Below are 25,181 nucleotides of genomic sequence, written 5' to 3'. Positions count from 1 at the left end.
CAGACGTTTAGGGTTAGAGTGATTTATTTTTCATCATTTATTAGGTGATTCAGTTTATTCCAACTCAAAAACCAAAATTTCAGAGTTGGAATTTTAACATTACAGCTACTAAAAATGACGCTAAAAAATCCATACAAATGTCGATCAATGTCAAAGATATCCAGTGATACCTCAGCTTACAAACTGTTGGTGCCCAGAAAGTTTGTAATGCGAAAGGTTTGTCTTCCAAACATTTATTTCCTATAAGAAACCATTAAAAATGAGAATAATCAGCTCCCAGGTCCCCATAAAACATAATTTTCTACTAATTAAGCCTTAAAACTACATAAAATATACCGTGTTTTGTGTATAATAAATGTGCTATTGTATAGTAATGAAAGAAATAAAATGTAATGTATAATAAAGTTGTTTTATTGACCTTTGTGATGGTAGTTGATGTAGTTGTCTCTTGATGATATCCGAGTGAAGTTGCCGTGCTTACTCGGCGATAATACCCTCACTTACACGGTCCCCTGATAGCTGATTTTCGATAATCCAAATCATCAGAAGTTTTTCAACCTCTTCTATTGTCTGAGACCGTTGCTTAGACCAGAGGTCCCCAACCCCCGGGCCGCGGACCGGTACCGGTCCGTGGGTCATTAGGTACCCGCGCGTTTAGGTATCATGAGCAACAACGCCGGCGGAGGGTAAACCCCCAGCCGCGCAGAAAGAATAAATAACATAAAATGAAAAATTACAAGATTACATCCGTCTATGACTTACTCTTGATGCATGTCAAAACGCTTGTCTAGGTCACGTGATAGATACCGCTAAAATTAACCCACCGTAAGCTAGCAAAATGAGTAAAATACAAATGTTTTATTTTGTTGTATTTATCCGCCGGTACGTGAAAATATTGTCTGACATTAAACCGGTTGGTGGCGCGAAAAAGGTTGGGCTTAAACAACACGGAAACACCCTTAGCCACACGTAGCAATGGTCGAGTTAGCATACTGGTACTGGGACGCTAAGTCACACAAACGAACACTTCGTTCGTGTTTTTCAATGATATCCTTCTTCTGCTCGACCGTCATTTTCTTTTGTGTCCACTTCGGCTTAACACTATGCCAAGATTTGATTCTTGCGAATTTAATGTTCGTAAGGCGAAAGGTTCGTGAGCTAAAGCGTTCGTAAGCAGAGGTATCACTGTACTCTGAAAAAAAACATACTTCACTTGAAATATTTCATTCGAATATATTTCATCATGAAAATGCAATTCATCTAAAGAAAGTTAACAGCTGGCACTCTGCCGATCACCAGTTCTAAATTTAGATAAGGTCCTTAACGATCTCGTGTTTTGAATGAACGTTGGGTATTTACTATTTCGACCATTTTGACTTATTTTTATTGGAAACCGTCATTTTCATGAATAAAACCGTAACGCAGAATGGGATAATGAAAACCGTACTCATTACGGCAAAACCGCAGTAGGTGGCAGGGATGTGATTCATAAACATATCATCGCCACGCTCACCCCATTTAGATTGCCCTTAGAGCATGCTCGGTAGTGTTAGTCGCATTAGCAATCATGCTAGGCGGTTCATTTGACATTTTTGACATGCACATGTAACCCCACCCTCCCAAATTGTACCAAATGTGTTTTTTTCCTCAGGTTTTGGCGAGGTGGTCAAAGGTGGTGATCCAGGATCCTAGTGTCTGCGCACCAACTCACCCTTGTTCAGCTTGTTTCGCTCCATGATGCTGTACTGCATTTCCTGTTTGGGCTGCAGTTCACCGCCGCCGCCGCCGGGGGGCTTCCAGCAGTGTTTGTCATTGAGCTCCCCTCCGCCGGCGTTATTGCTCATGATGGACGACTGGATGAGCTGCGTGGTGGCGTACGGCGTGGGCTGGCCACCGGCGCCCACGAAGCGGCCGTCTTTCAGGTTGGGGCTATTGAAGGTCTTCATCTCGTTGATCTTGTTGGACAGGTCCACGTCGCCGTACAGGCCCGGCTCGGGGACCAGCAGGCCGCTCTGCTTATTGTCCATCTGGCTGTTGTAATTGGCAATGCAGTCGGCTGGAGGACACGGTGGAGGGTTACTGACCGAGCCCGCTAGCGACTCCCTAAACGCTGTCAAAACATTGCGGCATCGTCATGTGGCTGAGCACAAGACGGGTTTGGATAATATTTGTTCTTTCTCACTCCTGAAGCCAGTTGCTTAGTGAGACACTCACACACACGAGCGCACATGCACATGTCATGCAGAAGATTGTTACTTCCAGTTAAACACGGCACAACACGTCAAGTGTGTGTACACTTACTGGACACATGCAAATGTTATTTCACAATTGGTGATATTGAATGAACAGCTTACCAAAAACCACTAGCCATAGTTTGCTTTGTTTTGACACTAGATTTCAGCGACATAGATCACGGGTCCCACAGAAAAAGTATAAGTCAGACAAACGGACATCGACATGCCAACCACATAGATAACCTTACAAATAACAAGAGAAACCTAGTTCTAGCCATTTAGGGTATCTCAGGTTTTTATGCTAGTTAGTGAGCTAGCTAGATGCTAGTTTGTCCTATCCATGTGTGTAAGATAGATAATTTTTTGGATCAATAGATAGATATGAAGCTAGGTGACACATTAGCTTCTTCAGAGGTAGAACAGTCCAAAAAAAGCTAGCCAGTTAGCTAGCTAGATGGTCATATCTACATATGGAAGATAGACCAACTCTTCGATCGATAGATACCCGTTCCTGTTACGAAATACGACAGGAACGGCTACAAGGCCGTCCGTCCAGGCCAGCTGCTTCTGACGACAAACTGTGCTATTATTAAATGTATCAAGTTCTGACTCGTCAATTCTGCTAAGGTGGTGAGAACATAAACCCCAAGGTCCTGCAGAGTCTTGGAAATGAAAAGTTCAAGGTTCGTAGTCCAGGCCGAGTCACCTCACTCGTGACTTCATCCATTAAAAGACACCTACCCAATTGAGTACTGACAAATAACGTATGCTTTGTGGGTAGTTGTCTTTCTTGTCCTTAAATATGTCACTGGCGATTAGCTTCTGCTCCATCTAGCTATGCAGGAGTGGAAAAATAAATGGCTATGAAGCTAGGTGGCACATTAGCTTCTTCAAAGGTAGAACGACACAACAAAAGGTCGCTAACTATCTAGCTAGAGGCTAGTTGGCCCTATCTATGTGTGTAAGATAGGGAGATCAACAGATAGATATGAAGCTAGGTAGCACATTAGCTTCTTCAAATGTTGAACAATCCAACAAAAGCTAGCTAGTTAGCTAGCTAGCTAGATGCTAGTTGGTCAAATCTACTTATGTAAGAAAGATCAACTCTTCGATCGATAGATAGCTGGGTGCCACATTAGCTTCTTCAAAGGTAGACCGATCCAACAAAACGTAGCTAGTTTGCTAAGTAGATGCTAGATGGTTATATCTACATATGTAAGATTGATAGATCAACTCTCATTCATTGATAACTAGGAAGCTAGGGGGGTCATTAGCTTCTTCAAAGGTTGAACGATCCAACAAAAGCTAACTAATTAGCTAGCTAGATACTAGTTGGTCATCTCTACGGATGTAATATAGATGAACTCTTCGATCGACACATAGCTATGAAACTAGGTGGCTTATTAGCATCTTCAAAGGTAGAACGATCTAACAAAAGAAAGAACAGGACAAGTCAATGATAGAAAGATACAAAAATAAAATAGCAGCTAGAAGCTCGATGATCTGTAAGCTGTTTTTAAGCTTTTAAGAATGATCATCTTTTCTTTTGTTGGAGAGCTCCACCTGCGCTTTTCACAGTCGGCGATGCACCAAAGCAACATCTCCAGCTTCTTCTTTCGCTTAGCGCATCCCACCCCCCACACCCTGTTTTTTATTACCCGCAAACATGTCAACTTCTGCCTGGGAGAAATCAAACACAGCCTCCTGCTCTTAATCCTAACATTTCCTTTGTGCGGGTCGCACTTCTGGAGAAAGACACACACACACACACGTGCGCATACACGCGCAGGATAAGAAAGAAGTCTCGGGAGAGCTAACCCAGATATGGCACTTTACTTCCTCCTCGCAACTCCCACCTGGGTCTTATCTGTGCACTCTTATTTTCCGTGGCTTTGGTGTTGTTGTTGTGTACGCATGTTTGTGTGCTCGACGTACCGGGCCGGCTGTACGTGGCCAGGTTACTGTCGCTGTTTCCGTTGCTGGCGGCGCAGCAGTTGATGCTGCAGTTGTTGTGATTGGAGCACGAGTTGGGCCACGTGTCGGCCAGCCAGGGCTGCGTGGCCGATTCGCCCATGTTGAGGAGGCCCGGCCTGCACCCAAAAACAACGACAAGGATGAAAAAAAAATGCTCATAACACGGGCCCTGGAGTCAATTCAAGAACAGTTTTTTTTGGTTTGGGCGAATAGTATCAGTCCGTCTTGTACAGTGATACCTCAGCTTACGAACTTAATTGGTTCCCAGAAAGTGTGTGTAAGGCGAAAAGTTCGTCTGCCAAACATTTATTTCCAATAAGAAACCATTTGAAATGAGAATAATCAGTTCCCAGGTTCCCATAAAACATCATTTCTATTAAATAAGCCTTAAAACCACAAAATACAGTAAAGTCTTGTTATATCGATATTCAAGGGAGTCCAAAAAAATATCGATATAACCGGGACTATCGATATATCCGACCCTGTTTGCATGTAATTTTCCCAGTGCGTGCATAGAAATAGTATCGATATAACCGGGACTATCGATATATCCGATATCGATATAACGAGACTTTACTGTATACTTTATTTTACGTACGTCTGTGTAAGCTCTCAGTCGTACAGCAGTGGTCCATCGATGAGAAGGTTTCTTCAGCCGTCATCTGTACTTTTTTGAAGGTGTCGGACGTTTCGCCTCCTATCCAAGAGGCTTCGTCAGCGAACGAAGCCTCTTGGTGGCCAGCCACCGTGGCACTGTGTGGTTTGGCCCGTTCGTCAAAAACTAGTTCAGATGCTAAGATTATATTCTCACAAATGTGATGTTCGTAGGGGGAAAAAATTGTGAGCTAAAGTGTTCGTAAGCCGAGCTATCACTGTACACCATAAGATAAAGCTATTTTCTCCAAAACGGTGTCAAGTTCCGGATGCTTTATGCTCATTTACAAAAACGAAAAGCTGTGGCACGTCACAAACATCTGTTGCAATATTGCACAGACAAAAAAGGGGGAAAAAAAACGGCAAATACAGTAAAGTCCCGTTATATCGATATCGGATATATCAATAGTCCCGGTTATATTGATACTATTTCTATGCACGCATGGAGAAAATTACATGCAAACAGGGTTGGATATATCGATAGTCCCGGTTATATCGATATTTTTTCGGACTCCCTTGAATATCGATATAACGAGACTTTACTGTACTTCAAGATACTTTCATATAAAAGTGAAATTGCGGTAATAATTTGACACTGTCAAAAAATGGTTCTGTGCACTGGATTGCACAAAAACAGAAGGCAGCTAATGTGAATGAAGTGCAGAGGCGACACGATCGAAAAAGATTAGGCGCCGTATATTCATCCAGCAGCTCAGAAGAGAGAAACTACAAAACCGACTGAAGTACTTTTTTTTCCTCCCTTTTACAGACACACACACGCACACACACATGAACAAAAATAACAATCCCAGCTAAACAGATTGGGCGTGTACTCGCCTTGCCCAAAGGCCACAACACTGGCTGGGCCCCCGTCAACATGAGCAAACCACGCAGATTAGACACACAGATCAAACCCTCGTCACAACACAAACTCACCTGCTGAATCATCCATTAAATTAACGAATTCACTGCCAGGCGATGTGCAAAAATGTGTCCACTCCAGCGCCAGGGTTTTTTGTCATTGTCACTTCAATTTCAGGACCCACAGAATATTGAGTTTTATGACTACATAAGCATTCAATGCAGACTAAGTATTTTGTTTTTCTACTTCTTTCTTTCCTTTCCTCTCCCTATCATAACTTTGCTGCTGTGAAATGAAGATTTCTCCACTGCGAGACGAATACATGTGCATCCAATCCAATCCATGAAACATTACACTCTCGTCTTTCATCAGGAAAAAAGAGTTAATGACTAAGTTATGTGGGTCTGGAGTTATCTGAGCCTGAAATGAGGGCGGCTGTCCAAAATATGATGCAATACATCCATATTGGTTGATATAGCGCTTCAACAACAGCTAAAGCTGGAACAAAGCACTAAAATGGAAAAAAAGGGGAATGCTGCCCCCTTGTGGAATGGGAAAAAAACGGCCAGAGGTCAGACGAGCACTCAATTGGCACCCAAGCATGAAAAAAAAAAAAAAAAAAAAAAAAAAATCAGGAATGGCACTCTATATCTTATTTTCGATTCCTGAATAAATTTGGGAATGTCAGTGAATCAGGTAAGTGTTTATCAAAGTATTACAGAATTGTCTTTAAAAATTCTGATCGGGAAGACTATTTTTTTGTTGGGAAAAGCACAACTTGGAACAGTTTTTTTTGTAAAAGTACTTTTTTGTCTCTCCCCAATAAGATTTAAAAAAATGCATGACATAGTAAGTTTGGGAATGGCTCTCTACGTCATATTTTCAATTCCTGAATAAATTTGGTAATGGCAGTGAAAGAGTTAATATACACAGTATAACCGGGCTCTATGAAAGCATTGATATCAATAATTTATTTTGATGGTCATTTTGAGCTATAATTTAGCCTCATCCTTACAATAACATGGAAAAAGCGCAATGCAGTGCAAATGCGCTTTGAGCAACATCAGTGAAATTGCAACCAATGCAGCGGAAATGTCCGTGAAGGCGGCCACATCCTCTCGCCAATGTCCACTAACAACGCATACTAAACTGGTCTCGTGTTAAAAAATGCATCACTTAATAATAAAGCCCTTTCCATACATGAACCAAGCTCACATGGAAAAGGAGATTACTGCCGCGTGGGTGTGGGGGTCTGCGTCAGTTTTGTGGTGAGGCAACGGCGCAGCCTGGTGGTCGCTTTCATGACTTCCTCATAGTGGATTTAAACGGCTCCATCCACATCATGTATTTATTTCCACACCCTTTTTTGTTCCACGAGAAAGTCCCACTACGCCCTCTGTTGATCAGATAGGGAAAAAACACCCCGCCCAAAAATGTACCTTTTGTTCGGGGGGATCTTGAATAAAGCAAAAATTCAAGACAAGGTTCCAGTTAATAGTAATAATAATAATAATAATAATAATAATAATAATAATAACAACAACAGATGAGTGTCTAATTGCATAGTTTTTCCTTATGGATATCTAAATCTACTTTTTTGTGGTCTGTGCCATTTACATATATTGTCACATCCTCCTTAGCGCCAGGAGCGCGCCCCTCCCGTCCCTGCTCTCCGGACTTACTCACCTGTTGCTCATTTCCTTGATTGTGGCTTCTGGCTATAAAAGCCACCCGTTCCCGTTCGGTCCGCGCCGGTGTATTCTTTGTTGTTACCCTGTCTCCCAGCAGTATGCAGGTTTGTCCCGTTTGTCCACGCGGTTGTCTTACTCCCTGTTTTGCCCTGCGTGTCTCAGTAAAAACCTTTTCTTGAACTTACTGTCTCCACCATGTATTTTGGATCCAACCCCTTACTATTTTTCTTCATCCCTCGAGTCCTGTCACCACTCCTGGAGCAGGATGTGACATATATATTTTTTTGTAAATACAGTAAAGTCTCGTTATATCGATATCGGTTATATCGATACTATTTCTATACACGCACGGAGAAAATTACATGCAAACAGGGTCGGATATATCGATAGTCCCGGTTATATCGATATTTTTTCGGACTCCCTTGAATATCGATATAACGAGACTTTACTGTATGTATCGATGAGAAGGTTTCTTCAGCCGTCATCTGTACAAAAGTGAAGGTTTCGGACGTTTCGCCTCCTATCCAAGAGGCTTCGTCAGCGAACTAAAGTCTGACTGGTCGTATCGGCCCCATTTATATATCCCTAATGTCCAGACATGGTGGCGAGAGTAGGGACCTATCATAGCTGTGTCCGACGCCACCATGTCTGGACATTAGGGATATATAAATGGGGCCGATACGACCAGTCAGACTTTAGTTCGCTGACGAAGCCTCTTGGATAGGAGGCGAAACGTCCGAAACCTTCACTTTTGTACAGATGACGGCTGAAGAAACCTTCTCATCGATGGACCACTCCTGTACGACTGAGAGCTTACACAGACGTTTTACTGTATGTATGTTTTTTTTAATCGTGAGTTGGTTGTGTCCTAACCTCTTTGAAAGAGGCTGTATCGAACTCCTGAGACTGATTCATCGAAATCCTGGGTTTTCACCCTGATTAAAAACCACTGGAATAATTCTTCATTGTCATCGCAGTATAAAATTATCTTTTTTTGCAATTTTTTTTACCCCCCAGTGTGAACTTTCAGCGTGACAAAGGGCATACACTTAAGTGCCTTTTGACGCCTGCTCTCAATTTGTACATTTTGCCGTTTCTTACCTTCCAGCACTGCTAACTGCTTCTCCACCTCTCTGGTACGCCACTGGAAAGACAAAACATGAGTCAAAATGAAATGACATATATATATATATATATATATATATATATATATGTGTGTGTGTGTTTTATTGTATTATTGATATATGTGTTTATATGTATGTATATGTTTATATATATGTATATGTTTATATGTATGTATATGTATATGTATATGTATGTATATGTATATGTGTCTCTGTATGTGGCGTTTACCTGTTGGTGTGAAGGTAAAAGATGGCACTGTTGGGAGAGGAAAATGATCAACAAATACACATTAAGAAAATTGACTAAAAAAAATTTGCAGGTGTGAGAACGATTGAGAAATAGAAAATAACATAAAAGAAATATGGCATTTTGAAGTCAAAAAGAAACCAAAGTGAGGTGATTTTGGCCGTTTTTCAAAGAGCAATCAATGCACATGACGATTGGCGGAAAACCCAAAATTCTGTGAGGTCACATTGCCCTCTTGAGGCCTTTGACGGAAACTGACCTTTACGGATGCCGGAGTAGCTGCTGGACAGTCCGTTCCTCTTCTTCCTGTGGCGGTAGAGCCAGATGCTGAAGACCAGGAGGATGATCCAGCAGGCTGTGCCGATGCCAGCGATGAAGGCCGGCTGCTTCACCACGTCGGAGATTTGCTGCGACAGGGGGTTGCGGGGGTCCGCCGCGGCCACCGTCATCCGCCCCGACTCATCTAAGCAGCCCGCGCACAAACACCAGAGATTGTCAATTTGTAAACAGTCACCCGATTTCGAGGGTCCTCAGACCAAAAATTGGCGTCATGGTAGCCTCGCGCTGGTTTGCGCTCACCGAGTTGGAAGTAGGTGACGTCGCTCTTGACTCCAGGGCCCGCGCCGGTGCTGGCCGCGACCTCCACGCCATAACGGATTCCCGGAGCCAGACTGGGAATGAGCAGGGACAAGGTGGTGGCGTCCACCGTGCGGTTGATATGATACCTGCTCTCATTCCCTAAGCACCAAATCTAAAAAAAATATTTAAAGAACGCACGGAAAATTAAAATTTCAACGGCAGAGCTCAAACGCTGGGGTCACGAATGAAAGGGGACTTTACTTTTTAGATACTCCAGTGATACCTCAGTTTACGAACGCTTCAGTTTACGAACTTTTAAATTCGCGAGAGTATAATCTTGGCATACTAACTAGTTTTCGGCGGATGAACAACAAGCCACACGGTCGAAAAGCGCCACGGTGGCTAGCGGACTAGTTGTCCACACCCCCTTTCAGTGCAGATGTGGTTTGTAATCGAGTGGAGTACTTTTGCTATTATGGGAGCAAAAAAGACCCCACCATAGGCCAGTGTTAAGACAGAGGACACAAAAGTAAATTACAGTCGATCAGAAGAAGGAGATTATCGAAAAACACAAACGAGGTGTGCGTTTATGTGACTTAGCATCCCAGTACCAGGATGCTAAGTCGACCATTGCCATGTGTGGGTTAGGGTGTTTCCGTGTTATCTAAGCAACGGTCTCAGGCAGTAGAAGAGTTTGAAAAACTTCTGTTAATTTGGAATACCGAAAAGCAGCTAGCACAGTACATTGTGAGTGAGGGTATTTTTGCCGAGAAAGCACGGCAACTTCACTCGGATATCATCAAGAGGAAACTCCATCAACGACCATCACAAAGGTCAATAAAACGACTTGATTATACAGTAGAGTTTATTTATTTCATTACAATCCGAGAGCACATTTATTATACATAAAATAAGGTCTATTTTGTGTAGTTTTAAGGCTTATTTAGTAGAAATTTATGTTGTATGGGGACCTGGGAAAGGATTATTCTTATTTTAATGGTTTCTTATGGGAAATAAATGTTTGGCAGACGAACTTTTCACCTTACACACCGTTTCTGGGAACCAATTAAGTTCGTAAACTGAGGTATCACTGTATTCCAAAACTTAAGCTCCACCGCACATCATGCAGTTTATCCACCAGATAGCGCTATTTCGCAACGGTGTGCTCCGTTTTACCCCCCACCCCCTTTTGCTTACTGTACATGTGCTCTTTTCGACTGCCCCCACCACCACCACCTCTCAGACGATTATGTTACCTTGTATTCCTGGACCACCCCGTTGAGCTCCTCTTCTGGCGGTGGTTGCCAGGAGACCACAATGGCGGTCCCGTTGTCACTGCTCTCCATCACAGTCACCTCACGGGGAGGCGCACTAGGCACTGTTGGGAGGTTGTGAGTGTAGACAAAGGAGGAAAAAAAATGGTGAGACACACCATTTGCGCTACATACGGAGTTGGAGGTTCTCTCTCCTCGTCGCAGACAACAAAGAAATAAGAGCAAAAACGCAAAATGGACACTATTTTGCCTGGCAGTTTGAACGAAAAATGATACCTCCAACAAACAAAACCGACTATTTTTCTCCCCCCTGCAGGGCATACTTTTGTTTTCGTGAGACAAAAGAAAATAAGGAATTCCTCTAATTTGTCTCTCTCTCAAAATGAAAGATTAAAATGAATTTTAAAAAGTGATGCAGTCATTTCCTCCGTCCAACTACTCACGTCATACATAATTACTCACCTCATTTCACCCCGATTGAACAAAACAAACCAAAAGCGTAAAGTGTGTTTCATCCTCTATTTAACGAGCACGACGGTTCATTAATGTGAGGGTAAATTAGAGGACGTTTGAAAAGCTGAAATTAAAATAATGACGAGTGCATGCTAAAAAGAAACGTGCGACGTGCTCAGGAAAGTTGTCATTTTCATCCGAGGGCACCGTTCAATTATATAAATAACACCTCCTTTTGGAATTGTTCCGTTTCTGTACCACTGTGTGCGATTTCCTTCTCGCCATTGTCAGGTACATACGCAAGGTTACTGCCATCTAGCCTACACACTGCTCATTAGCTTGCACGCTTGCTTTCTGCTGCCTCTCGCAGAAGTATATTCATGCTAACGTTAGTGCCACTGACATTTGTATGAAACCATTTTTTTCCTTGTCTGCTTATTCAAAAGGGAGTGTTTACCTGTTTCGACATCAATGGCACCGAAGTCAGGATCATCCAATTAAAATGGCACTTTCCGCCAACTGGCGTCAGTATCATCCAATCATAATTGAGATTTGCGCCAAAACAAGCCGAAACAGGAAACGAACAGCGAAAAAGCCAGAATACATATTTAGTTTTATCTGGTCATTTTAGTCTGAAAAAGTCTGAAATCCGCCGGAAAAGAGTAGAAAAATGCATGGAAGGAGCCAAAAATGATTCAGCGTAGAACATTTTTACGTACGCCCTCTTGCCACCACCCCCCACCACCCTTGTAACAAACACACACTCCCCTCGGCCCCCTCACGCCCACCTGCTTGGTACGAACAGCTGTTGTCTCCTCGCACACATGCAAGCTGAGGATATGATATAAAAGGGTGTAAACATCAAAAATGCACGAGCACGCACGTGATTGCTAAAATGCTAACTCACTCAAGGGGGCACAGACAAACATACGCACGCACCTTCCTCCAGGGTCCGTGCAATTTTCACATCGCTGTCGGTGCCCTGGAATTCGTTGAAGAAGGGGCGCACTTTGAACTGGTAGGTGACCCCCTTACGGAGTTGTGGCACCACGGCGCTGTCCTCGCCAGGCGTGCGCACCTCAAAGGTGGCCCAGTCGGCGCGAGGTTGCCCCTCCAAGGGGGACGGCCGGTACATCACCTTGTAGCCTTGCATGTACTGGGACTGCTGCTCCACCTGGTGGACGGCGGGAAGACAATGCCACAAATAATCAGGGGAAAACGTTGAATATAGGAACCAAGAGTACAGTTATATATGACATGTAAAAATAAGAGCACGAATGCATGAATGTCGAGACTTTTTAACTCATTGGCAGACGATGTGAAAAAAATGTGTCCACCCCAGTGCCAGGGTTTTTGTCATTTTCACTCAAATTGCTATTTATTGAGTTTTATGACAACATCAATATTAAATACAGCGTTAGAAACTTTAGACTCTCTTCTATCATCAGAAAAAAAGAGTTAATTCCTAAGTGATGAGTCTGGAGTTATCTGAACTTGAAATGGGGGCAGCTGTACAAAATACAATACAATACAATACAATACAATGCATCCATATAATAATAATAATAATAATAATAATACATTTCATTTCTAAGCGGCTTTCAAAACTCTACAGGTCACTTTACAGTCACGGGATCTGTTTTTTTCTGTGGGTGAGCAGCGACAGCGACACGCACCAGCGTTCACTCAACCCGGAATAACTCAAATAGATAGAAAGCTAACTCCCAATAGATAGCTAGCTATCTCGATAGCTAACAGATAGCTATCTAGATAGCCAATGAGCCAGCCAGATAGCTAATAGACAGGAAATAGATAGCAAATAATTAGTTAGCTGGGTAGCCAGCTAGTAACCAGCTAGAAAGCTAATAGATAGCTAGCTAGATAGCCAGCTAGATAGTCAACTAGATAGCCAGCTAGCCAGCTCATATGGGTTTATATCGCGCTTTAACAACAACAGAAGCTGTAGCAAAGCGCTAACATGGACAAAAGGCAAATGCTGCCCCCTCGTGGAAGGGAAAAAAACAATGCCATAGGTCTGACCAGTGCTTTATCGGCACCCTCGCAAGAAAAACCAAAACCCAAACAAATTCGTGAATGGCGCTCCACATCACGCTTTTCAATTCCCAAATAAATTCAGGAATGGCAGCAGATGAGTTTATGACCAAATTTGAAAATTGGGTCAATCCGAACCGCAACCAACAGGTGAGTCACGCTTGCTTCTCCCACTCCCAGCTTGATTTTATTTGATTTCCAACGTCTGCAAGCGATTTCCACTGAAGAGCTAGAAAGTTGGCCGCCTCTTCCTTCTCACTTATTATTTTAACAGCCCTCCACAGTTTTCAATCAGAGGGAGGAGTACAGGGGGGCACAAATGGACACGCCCGCCCTTCTCAGCGGTCTTTCCCGGTGCGTTCAAATGTTTTTTTTTTTCTAAAGTCTGCTTATCGGACGGAGTTTTTTTCAAAGGAGACATCGGCTGCACTCACCGTCCACTGCACTCTGACGGAGGATGACGACAGGATGGTGGGGCTGTGCAGGTGGATGAGCACCTCACCCAGCTCCCTCTGGATCTGACGGTGGTCCACGCCCTGGCTGGTTGGGGGGATGTCTGCAAAAAAATTCACATTCACAACATGGATGTCGCCATCACATTCATTTGCACGCCACTCACTCCATTTTAAGTATGGATATCGAGTCCTGATTCAATATCTCATGCATCCAAATGTTTTTCACATAACCTTCGCAAAAAGTTATCACTCTTCCATTTATTTGGAAATGGTTCTTTGTACCAGTAGGATTATTTTTAACTCATTCACTGCCAGACGGTGTGCAAAATGTGTCCAAACCAGTGCCAGGGTTTTTGTCATTTTCATCCAATTGAAGAACCCACAGAATATTGACTTTTAGGACGACATTAACATACAATGCAGAGTAAGAAACCTTAGACTCTCTTTCATCCGGAAAAAAGAGTTAATTCCTAAATTATATGGGTCTGGAGTTATATGAACTTGAAATGAGGGTGGCTGTAACCTTAGACTGTCCTCTTTCATCCGAAAAAAAAAAATCCTAAATTATATGGGTCTGGAGTGATATGAACTTGAAATGAGGGCGGCTATAACCTTAGACCAGGGGTGTCCAAAGTCGGTCCGGTATCGAATCAGGTGTGTTGCTCCTGGGAGAGCTGGAAAACAGGCAGGACAGCGGCCCTCGGGGACCGACTTTGGACACCCCTGCCTTAGACACTCTTTTTTTATCAAAAAAAAAACAGTTAATTCCCAAGTTATATGCATCTGAAGTTATATGAACTTGAAATGAGGGCGGCATTAACCTTAGACTCTCTTCTTTCATCCGAAAAAAAGAGTTAATTGCTAAGTTATATGCGTCTGGAGTTATATAGCTGGCTATCTATTTGGCTATCTAGCTGGCTATCTAGCTAGCTATCTATTAGCTTTCTAGCTGGTTACTAGCTGGCTACCCAGCTAGCTAATTATTTGCTATCTATTTCCTGTCTATTAGCTATCTGGCTGGCTTATTGGCTATCTAGATAGCTATCTGTTAGCTATCGAGATAGCTAGCTATCTATTAGGAGTTAGCTTTCTATCTATTTGAGTTATTCCGGGTTGAGTGAACGCTGGTGCGTTTCGCTGCCGCTGCTCACCCACAGAAAAAAACAGATCCCGTGACCGTAAAGTGACCTGTAGAGTTTTGAAAGCCGCTTAGAAGTGAAATGTATTATTATTATTATTATTATTATTATTATTATTATTATTATTATTATTATTATTATATGGATGTATTGTATTGTATTGTATTGTATTGTACTGTACAAAATAAAATGCAATCCGACAACACGCTAACATGGGAAAAATGGAAATGCTGCCCCCTTGTGGAAGGAAAAAAACATTGCCAGAGATCTGACCAGCGCTTCATCGGCACTCAAGCATGAATAAACAAAACCCGAACAAATTCGGAAATGGCGGTCCACGTCATATTTTCAATTTTTTAATACATTCGAGGATGGCAGTGAATGAGTTCATGAATGATTGCAATTTAAAAGCCCCCAAGAAAAAAAACCCTCTGTTGATCAGCTAAGAACCACGTGACCAACCCTGATGTTTGACAATGTGGGTTGAACACATGTTCGGTAACATGTCAAATAGGGAATTGCAGCAAAGCGGAGACTGTGGATACAGTATTGCAGAAATGGTAAAATACTGTTAGCCTTTTTGCTTGTAACACTTCCTATGTGTTCCTAAGTTTTACGACACAACGTGAGCATTTTTATGTTTTTTTTTTTTAAGACGGGCCAGTGCAGCCAAGGGGAGATTGTGGAGTCGCCTACCTTGTGTTTTCACAGCATCGGTGATTGGACTGGGGTCGCTGAGTCCATAGGCGTTGGCGGCCCTCACCAGGAAGAGGTAGACGGCACTGGGCTTCAAGCCCTTTAACACAAACGACTCGCTTCTGACGTGTTCCGCCAATGTCTGCCAGCTGCTCCCCGAGGCGTGACTGCACCGACACAGCCAAGTGGGGGTTGGTTGGTCGGTTTCAGGAGAAAGAAAACCACACCAAAAATTTGTTTGCATTAAAAAAAATAATGCTGGAAAAAAAGAGGAATTACAGTGGTACCTCAGCTTCCGAACTTAATTGGTTGCCAGAAAGTGTATGTAAGGTGAAAAGTTCGTCTGCCAAACATTTATTTCCCATAAGAAACCATTAAAAATGAGAATAATCCATTCCCAAGTCCCCATAAAACATAATTTTCTGCTAAATAAGCCTTAAAACTACACAAAATATACCTTATTTTATGTATAATACAGGTACTATTGGATTCTAATTAAAGAAATAAACTGTACCGTATAATAAAGTCATTTAATTGACTTTTGTGGTGTGCTCGTTGTCAATGGATGGTAGCAATGGTCGACTTAGCATACTGGTACTGGAACGCTAAGTCACACAAACGCACACCTCGTTGGTGTTTTTCGATGATCTCCTTCTTCTGCTCGACCGTCATTTTCTTTTGTGTCCTCTTCGGCTTAACACTAGCCTGTGGTGGGGTCTTTTTCAGTCCCATAATAGCAAAAGCACTACACTCGATAACAAACCACATCTGCACTCAAAGGGGGTGTGGCGCTGTGTGGTTTGGTTCGTCCGGCGAAAACTAGTGTCAGCCATGACTATATGATCGCGAATTTAATGTTCGTGAGGCAAAAAGGTCATGAGCTGAAGCGTTCGTAAGATGAGGTAACATTGTACATTAATTTTTTAACGAGATTTTAATGATATTTATGAAGCATTTTTGGGGTCACGCAAATTATTTTCATGGCAGATACAAAAAAAAGACAACAATGTGTCCAGGGTGCCGGATGCGCTTACCTGAATGCCTCGATGACGTAGGAGGTGGGCGTGGCCCCGGCGTTGAGGTTGGGCCTCCAAGAGAGGGTGACCGAGGCACGGCTGACGTCGGTGACGTCGGGTTTGGACGGGGGGCTGGGAATCAGGTTGGGGTCGGTGGGTCTGTTTGGCTGCACGGCAACTCCAAATTCTGATAATAATAATAATAATAATAATATTATTATTATAACGGAATAACTCAAAAAGATAGAAAGCTCGGTAGCTAGCTAATAGAATGCTAGTTAGCTAATAGATAGCAATCTAGCTAGATAGCTAATATGTTTCCTGGCTTGACTTGAAGATTGCATCGGTAAGTTAACTTTACATCGGTAAGTTAACTTTACCAAATTATTGTTAATTCTGCACTGTAATTTTACTCAAATTTACGTATGAGACTTGTGTACCAAGAATGGAAGAACCCGATTGCATTGCATGCCAACACGAAGTACATCTCTGATGAGACCACGGGGACGTTGTGAAACGAGTCAACCGCCATTTCCCCAATTTCGGCGGTGCCTGTTGACGACGAGGCTTTTTTTTTCCCGTACCTTGGACTTGTAAATGGGCTTTCCACGAGGCCTCGCCCCCTGGCGTGGAGGCGATGCAGGCGTAGTAGCCCGAGTCGCTCATCTGGAACGAGACATTGGGAAAAAATGGAAATGATCATCCCTTCCTGGAACTACTTTTCTGTTTCATTCATGTGAGCGGCCTTTCTGGATGCTCGTCGTCATGGCCTGGGAACGGATTATTCTCATTTTAATGGTTTCCTGTGGGAAATTAATGTTTGGAAGACACACTTTTGGCCTTACACTTCCTGGGAAACAATTACATTCGTAAAGTGAGGTATCACTGTATATGTTTGTACGCTTGCATGTGCGGTTGTCTCCGGAAATACGGCAGCCTTCATAAAAAACAACGACCTCATACGTCACAATCATCAAGTGACATCTGTGTTAATGCAAAGTGCAAGGCGGTTATTGCGCTAACATGGGAGGGTGACGTCCCCCCGCTACCCCCACACCGCAAATCCACTCCCTCTTGTAAACAAACCACAAAACACACCAACAGTCACGGCCGCACGGCAAAGTGACGCAAACTCTGACCCTGTGACAAGGGGCAAACACCCCCCACCATTCACCCCAGCCCCCGAGCTCTCACTCACGGGGTTTCACACAAAAGCCACCACCTGACAGCGAGTCAGTTCTTTTCAGGGTCCAGCGCGTGAAGATTGAGTGGCGGCTCACCGAGGTGTTATTTACAAACCTGCGGGGATGGGATGAACCACGCGGCAAAGGCAAAAATCAACGTTCAAGCGATCCCGAGTTGCGCATCGCTCACGACGGAGGACAGTTATTCAAACAGACGTGTTACACAACATTGGTACAGAGAAATAATAATAACAATAAAAAAACAATAATAATAATAATAATAATAATACAGTAAAGTCTCGTTATATCGATATCGGTTATATCGATAGTACCGCTTATTACGATACTATTTCTATGACCGCAAGGAGAAAATTACACGCGCGCGGGGTCGGATATATCGATAGTCCCGGTTATATCGATATTTTTCGGACTCCCGAGAGTATCGATATAACGAGACTTTACTGTAATAATAATAATAATAATAATAATAATAATGATACATTTCATTTATAAGCCTTTCAAAACTCTCAAGGTTACTTTACAGTCACGGGATCTGTTTTTTTTTCTGTGGGTGAGCAGTGGCCGCCACACGCGCCAGCATTCACTCAACCCGGAATTTGTTTTCGTTTTTTTTAACTTCATGTGACTTCCGGGTTGAGTGAATGCTGGCGTGTATGGCTGCCGCTGATAGCCAGCTAGTCAGCCAGATAGCTAATAGACATCAAATAGAGAGCAAATAGATAGCTAGCTGGGTAGCCAGCTAGATACACAGCTAGACAAACAGCCAGATAGCCAGACAGATAGCTAGATAGCTAATAGACAGCAAACCGATAGCTAGCTAGGTAGCCAGCTAGGTAGCCCCTTAGATAGCTAATAGATAGCTAGCTAGATAGCTCACTAGCCAGCCAGATAGCTAATAGATGGCAAATAGCAAATAGATTTCTAACTAGATAGCCAACTAGATAGCTAGACAGCCAGCTAGCCAGCTAGCCAGCTCGACAGCTAATAGACAACAAATAGATAGCAAATTCATGCAATATCCATGGAAACAGCTTTGGAATAGCTGCCCAATCATATCATATGCCTGATGGAAAATGTCATTTTGGTTTTGTGGCAAAAGGACGCATGAAAAATAGCGACTTTAATCACATGACTAGATTAGATAGCACAACATGTGATCTTCAATGAAATATTCACATTGTGACTAGCAAAGAACAAAAATTGTAAGTGGTGTCTAGTGTCGCGACCGACACGCAACTCTGACCCCAAGTGTGTACTTTGCACGTCGTCTGACCTTGGCGTAGCGTATCTGCAGAGCGCCCGTCTCCAACTGCTTGACGCGCGAGTCGTGAGTGGACACCAACACACCGTCCTTCCTCCACAGGATGGTGGGACGGCCCGAGGCCACGCAGCCGAGGACCGCCGTGCCGTCCACAGCCACCGTCTGATTGGTCGGGCCCTGCCGGATGACCGGTGGCGGGCGGTCTGACACCACTGCGGAAAACAAAAGAATAACAACCGTGTAATTATGTGTCCAAATAGGAAATGTGTGTAGGGAGAGGGAGAGGGGTTGGGGGGCGGGGGGTTAGTGCAGCATGGAACACAATAATTACATCCAAAGCTTTGTGTGAGGCAAGTCACAAAAGGTGGCAAACGGCAGCATGGGAGCGGGGGAGACGATGAAACCGAGCCACTTTTGAAGAGCTGGAAGCAATTTTCTAATCATTGCGCAGCAGGCGGACGCCGTATCAAACATAAATAGCACAATTAAAATCAGACATGCGGCCTCAGACATGCGGCGTACATTTTGACGTTGGGAGGTGGGCACAGGAATGCCCGCGACCAACGCGAATCTCATTTCTTGCTGTGCTGACGCCCAAAAATTGTACGTACTCTAAAATACTTTAGACATCACTGAGTTGGAATAAAAAGTTGAAATATGCTGTAATACAATAGTTTTTTTGTCCCCGTATATATAGCTATCTAGCGAGGTAGCTAGATAGACATATACAGTAAAGTCTCGTTATATCGATATTCAAGGGAGTCCGAAAAAAATATCGCTATAACCGGGACTATCGATATATCCGACCCTGTTTGCATGTAATTTTTCTATGCACGCACGGAGAAAATTACATACAAACAGGGTCGGATATATCGATAGTCCGGGTTATATCGATATTTTTTCGGACTCCCGAGAATATCGATATAACGAGACTTTACTGTAGTATCGATATAACCGGGACTATCGATATATCCGATATCGATATAACGAGACTTTACTGTAGTTAGATAGATAGCTAGACAGCTAGCTAGACAGCTCGACAGACGGATGGATGGATGGATGGATGGATGGATAGATAGATAGATAGATAGATAGATAGATAGATAGATAGATAGATAGATAGATAGATAGATAGATAGATAGATAGATAGATAGATAGATAGATAGATAGATAGATAGATAGATAGAAAGCAAGATATAATGAGATAGATATTTTGGAGGAGCTTTTCTGCATTTGTGTATTCCCAAAAGCGCACTGACCCTACAACAGTCAATTTCAGTCAAAGCATACACTCACCCACAATCATTATTATTTATTATTCTTTTGATAAGCGCTGCTGTCGGGCCAATAGCACATCCCCGCCTGTTTGGGTTTTGCCAAGGCTGACTAAAACCACTATTGGTGTGACCCCCTCATTACCGCTTCGGCGCTGGCCTTCTCATTTTAATAACCATTATTATGATCCAGAGTGCGGGATGGGCGGGAGCAGAGTTGAGTGGAATGCGACGAGGGAATGGGGTTGAAGATGATTATGAGGGAATAAAAAAGGACTGATGGTGGAGCAGAGGCACATTTTAAATTCAGCGACCCTGATAGTAAAAATGCTTTTTTACTTAACTCATTCACTGCCGTTGATGGCTATAGATATCAAAGATCCACCAGGGACTGAGTTTATTGTATTTACACTGTACTTTTTTTGTCCAGTGTCTGAAACTCATGACAAAGAGTTACCAGACACAACGGCAGGCAACTCTGAAAAGTTGCCTGCCCCATTTTTTTCACAACTTGAAACACAATAAGACGACTAATCGAAAAAAAAAACCCAAACATTGTTGCAAAACAACTTGAAACACAATCACACAACTAATCGCAAAAAAAACATTGTTGGATTGGATTGGATTTGCCTTTATTAGTCTCGCACTGGAGAAATTCACATTTCACAGCAGCAAAGTGATGAAAGGAATGAAAGTAGAAAAACAAAATACATGCAAAGTATTAAGGATTTTTTTTTTTAATAAAGGATGGACCCACCACAAATGCTCCCTTGCTTAAAGTACAACCGACCTCTACGGACAAGTTGTGTCCATAATTTGTAAAATGGCTTCAAATGACTTCTACCGAGCGTGTTTTAATAAGATTTCACCGCATATAGCTATATTTTACGTTTTAAGACTCGGGCTGAATATTCAGGAAGTCTTGTTTTTGAGTTGGTGACGAGTCCGTACGTGACGTCACTTAGGACCCCCCTCTTGACTGACAAAAAGACACATTGTAGCAGTCCTTCCATCACGTCAATGTATTTTGCTGTACTGTTTCTGAAAACCTTGTGTTGCACCCAAAAGCCGCCAGAAGAGGGCGTTTAAGCTCCATGGAAGGAATTTATCAGCCTGTGGAAACGGGCTGATTCATTCCTCACGGGAGCTAGTCGCCATTTTTGGGTGTGACATTCCCCCCCGCCCGTTTGCCTCAAAATGACACAGAATAAATTCTTTAATCGATTGCAAACATGTATGCTTTCCTCTTCAGAACTATTTGAATCATATTCATAACTGGATGTGTAACAAGAAAGCATATTCTCAGAATCTGAAGCCATTGTTTTGATTTTTCAGCAATGCAAGGACGTCTTGGCGTGATGTCACGAACTGGGGGCGGGACTTTCTGAAAATGCCCAATTCGCAGCTCAATTTTTTGCAGATTTTGGACACTTTAAGTCATTTTTATTGGTGTTTTGCATTTGAATAAAAATATATTTTGGGTATTTGAGATGCTATAAAACGTTTTTCTGATGTCAGTTAAGAAACAAAAAAGTGACGTCGGTTGTCCTTTAATTGATGGTAAATATCCCTTGCTGATGATTTTGCTCCAGTTGTCGTTTGTCCATACACGGTTCGACATGTTGCACAATGCAACGTTTGTGTTGCGTCGTCTGCTACAAGCCACGTGAACTCTTCTTTCCACAATGCTTTTAATGTACGTTTATGTTTTGTAGAGTCATAAATTTTGTTAGCTTCTTTTGAATCTTTCTTCTGGCGCTGAGGTTCTGTGCGTCTATTTTGGAAAATGATATGCAAATGGACAACCTTATAACGCTCGGGAAAGTCCGAATCACGAAGCAGGCTTCTGATTGGCTGCCATGCCGAGTATGCAAATTGCCAAATGAATTGGTTTGTTTTCTTCCTTCAGCAATCGGTATTCTGTGAAATTTTAACCCGGATCCTTTCACAAAACGATTCGTACAGCTAACAACAACACACAATATCACCATCGTACTAAAACGTGAAGACTTTCATTCATCAAAACCGAAAATGAAACGCATAAGCTTACAAAACAATGATCGCATTCGCTGACAACTGTTGTGTTTACCTGGCTTTCTGCCTTGCGTAAGTTAGCGGCCGATCACGTGATCATAACAAATGACGTCACGCTGGCATCTCCTATAATGCTCGGGAAAGTCTGGAAGCAGGAAGCAGGCTTCTGATTTGCTGCCGTTTCGAGTATGCAAATTGACAAACGAACCGAAATTCAGAAATTTCCAAAACAAACCAAGATTTTGAAATCTGAATAATTTAGTCCGATTTCGAAATCTTCATTCAAACGCTTGCTTTATTGAGTTGAAAAAAAAAAAAAAAAAAAAACTTTTTTTCTTGAAAAAGTTGTCGGCCATCCGGACGAAGACGTTTTGTAACTTGTACGCCCGACGTAAAAGTTGCACGCCCCGGGCGTCCGGGCAGGCGGTGTTTCAGAAACTGTTTTATCGTTATTATTTTAACATCAATAAGTGAGCTAGCGTGCTTACCATCGGTGACCTCCAACAGGGCCTTGGTGATGACGCTTCCCGCGATGTTGAGGGCCTGGCAGCTGTAGTAGCCCACGTCGGAACGCTCGGCACCGGTGATGGTCAAATCGCCCGTCTGCGACACCGAGAAGCGGCTGGACGGTTGCGGTGGTTGATAGGAGAACAGCAGGTTCTGAAGGGAGGGGGGGTACGGTCACGAAGCAAATGCAAGTCAAGGCGCTGCTGTATCCAATTTGCAACTTTTGCCGTCCTGCTTACCTGACTTCCTTCCCGTTGCCAAAATATGGCCGGTTGAGGGTTGCCAGTGGCTTCGCAATGGAAGGTGACGGTCCTGCCGACGCCGACCACCTGGTTCCGCGGTCTCACCACAAACGCAGGCGGCACTGGAGAGCAGCCGAGAGTCAGAAACTAGCCATCGTCTATGACGGGTAGTCACTAATTGATTATTGGGGGCGAAGCAAGGGCGTAAAGACTTCCCACAGGCAATGTGAAGCCTCACCGTGTAGCGTCAATTTGCTGGCCTGATTTTTGAAACAGTAACTTTGATGTCTTTGTCTCATGTAGAAATTTTTAATGAGGTACAAACCCAAGACAATTTGGGAACTGAGCAGCCTCGCCTAATAAAAATGACGTTTTTGTAGCTGCCATCTCGTTTCATATCCTGACAGACAGACAAAAATGCTAACAATGGTTCATGATTTGGGCCGGACTTGGTCCCTACTTCCTGTGAACAACAGGAAGCTAGAAAAAAACCGGTAGCTCATCAAAAAACACCAACGAGGTGTGCGTTTGTGTGACTTAGCGTCCCAGTACCAGTATGCTAAGTCGACCATTGCTATGTTTGGCTAAGTGTGTTTCTGTTTGTCTCAGGCAATAGAAGTGGTTGAAAAACTTCTGTTGATTTGGATTAACGAAAAGCAGCTAGCAGGGGACAGTGTGAGTGAGGGTATTTTCGCCAAGTAAGCACGGCAACTTCACATGGATATCATCAAGAGGCAACTACATCAACAACGATCACAAAGGTCAATAAAACGACTTTATCATACAGTAGTTTATTTCTTTCATTACAATACAATAACACATTTATTATACATAAAATAAGGTATATTTTGTGAAGTTTTAAGGCTTATTTAGTAGAAAATTATGTTTTATGCGGACCTGAGAATGGCTTATTCTCATTTTTATTGGTTTCTTATGGGAAATAAATGTTTGGAAGACGAACTTTTACCTTACACACATTTCTGGGAACCAATTAATTTCGAAAGCTGAGGTATCACTGTACTAGCGTGTTTGTGCTTTCAGAACATTAGCCCAACTGGCGACCGTCTTTTGCAATGTTGACAATTATTAGCACCACATGGCCTCACTAATCACCAAAACCGATGCAAATATGCATGTAATACAACCGAGAATGGTTAGCCAGCTGCCAACTCATTTGCATGGAACGAGGGCATGGGGCTTTCAAATTTAGATGGAAAGGGTAGAAGACATTTTAACCATCTGCTCCACGCCAATAGGCTCCGAATGACAACCTGAATGGCCGTTGCATCAACACATTTGACCTTCGATGTCGGCGAGCATCCAGGTGTGTCCGAACAATTTCCGCTGTGTGATGTGTTAATCATCGGCCCACCGAGTGCATCCGTAAAAAGCAATTGGAAAGCTGTCTTTTGTAATCAAGGCCTCATTTGTCCGCAAATAAGATGCGCTGTTTGCTAATGCATTGAAAAAGGGAAGGGGATAACAACAGAAAAAGAATCTAGACACCTTTACCTTGGGGGTGGTGGGGGGGGTCGAAGACCAGTGGGGTATTTTTCTTTTCTTTTTTTATTTTTATTTTTTACCCCTTTCGTCTCCAATGCCGGTGACAACTGAGACATGATTGGCGTGTGGAGTGGTGATGGGAGAAGAATGGATGGGGGGGTAATCTAGGTGGAGTGGCGACAGCTTCCTGTGTCGGGCGGGTGACAAGTCAACTTACCAGACACGACTAAAAAAAAGAGAAAGAAAAAAAGACAACAAGACAAAAATTCAATGAGCAAGGTCAAAATAAGGTGAAGGCAATGGGGACAAATGCATACATGGGATTGTCATTGACGGACAAGACACGAGGCCAATTTCACCGTTGGACACCCAAGGAACATGGATACATGGATTTCAATTATTTAGTCGTAAATACAGGTAACATCCAAGTTACAACCGGGTTCCATTCTGACAAAACGGTCATAAATCAAAATGCATTCAAAATGGCTGACGCAAGGTTTGTACGACAGGATAGTATACGATGTCAATCTGTTGTTTTTAAGCAACATTTTCTATTGAATACTATTATATACCACAATGTTGACAGTTCATTTATAAATCTTATAACGTTTAGTGTCATTTTAATCATTTTATATTTCATATTATCGATCTGTGTTACTGGGTCGGCGCACGCGCTTTCTGCTGACCCATATACGCACGGCTTC

General features: G+C 42.9%; 1 protein-coding gene across 5 annotated transcripts in view; it reads right to left on the bottom strand.

Annotated features, from left to right (window-relative positions):
• Positions 1–25,181, bottom strand: part of robo1 (roundabout, axon guidance receptor, homolog 1 (Drosophila)) — a 264,298-nt gene that overhangs the window by 17,194 nt on the left and 221,923 nt on the right. For all 5 annotated transcript variants that reach the window (XM_089013137.1, XM_089013136.1, XM_089013139.1 and 2 more), the window contains 15 exons: positions 22,972–23,096; positions 22,714–22,885; positions 18,929–19,128; positions 17,035–17,116; positions 16,469–16,637; positions 15,435–15,601; positions 13,579–13,700; positions 12,032–12,266; positions 10,622–10,743; positions 9,366–9,537; positions 9,046–9,249; positions 8,769–8,795; positions 8,517–8,559; positions 4,170–4,324; positions 1,712–2,056 (listed from right to left, as the gene is read on the bottom strand). In XM_089013137.1, coding sequence (XP_088869263.1) covers positions 1,712–2,056; positions 4,170–4,324; positions 8,517–8,559; positions 8,769–8,795; positions 9,046–9,249; positions 9,366–9,537; positions 10,622–10,743; positions 12,032–12,266; positions 13,579–13,700; positions 15,435–15,601; positions 16,469–16,637; positions 17,035–17,116; positions 18,929–19,128; positions 22,714–22,885; positions 22,972–23,096 — 2,340 coding nt within the window. The remainder of the gene's footprint in view (positions 1–1,711; positions 2,057–4,169; positions 4,325–8,516; positions 8,560–8,768; positions 8,796–9,045; positions 9,250–9,365; positions 9,538–10,621; positions 10,744–12,031; positions 12,267–13,578; positions 13,701–15,434; positions 15,602–16,468; positions 16,638–17,034; positions 17,117–18,928; positions 19,129–22,713; positions 22,886–22,971; positions 23,097–25,181) is intronic.

The sequence above is a fragment of the Hippocampus bargibanti genome, linkage group LG14 (assembly GCF_051943395.1).
Source record: "Hippocampus bargibanti isolate YZ-2025 linkage group LG14, ASM5194339v1, whole genome shotgun sequence".
Taxonomy (NCBI): Eukaryota; Metazoa; Chordata; class Actinopteri; order Syngnathiformes; family Syngnathidae; genus Hippocampus; species Hippocampus bargibanti.
This window is presented reverse-complemented; position numbering and strand designations above follow the sequence as displayed.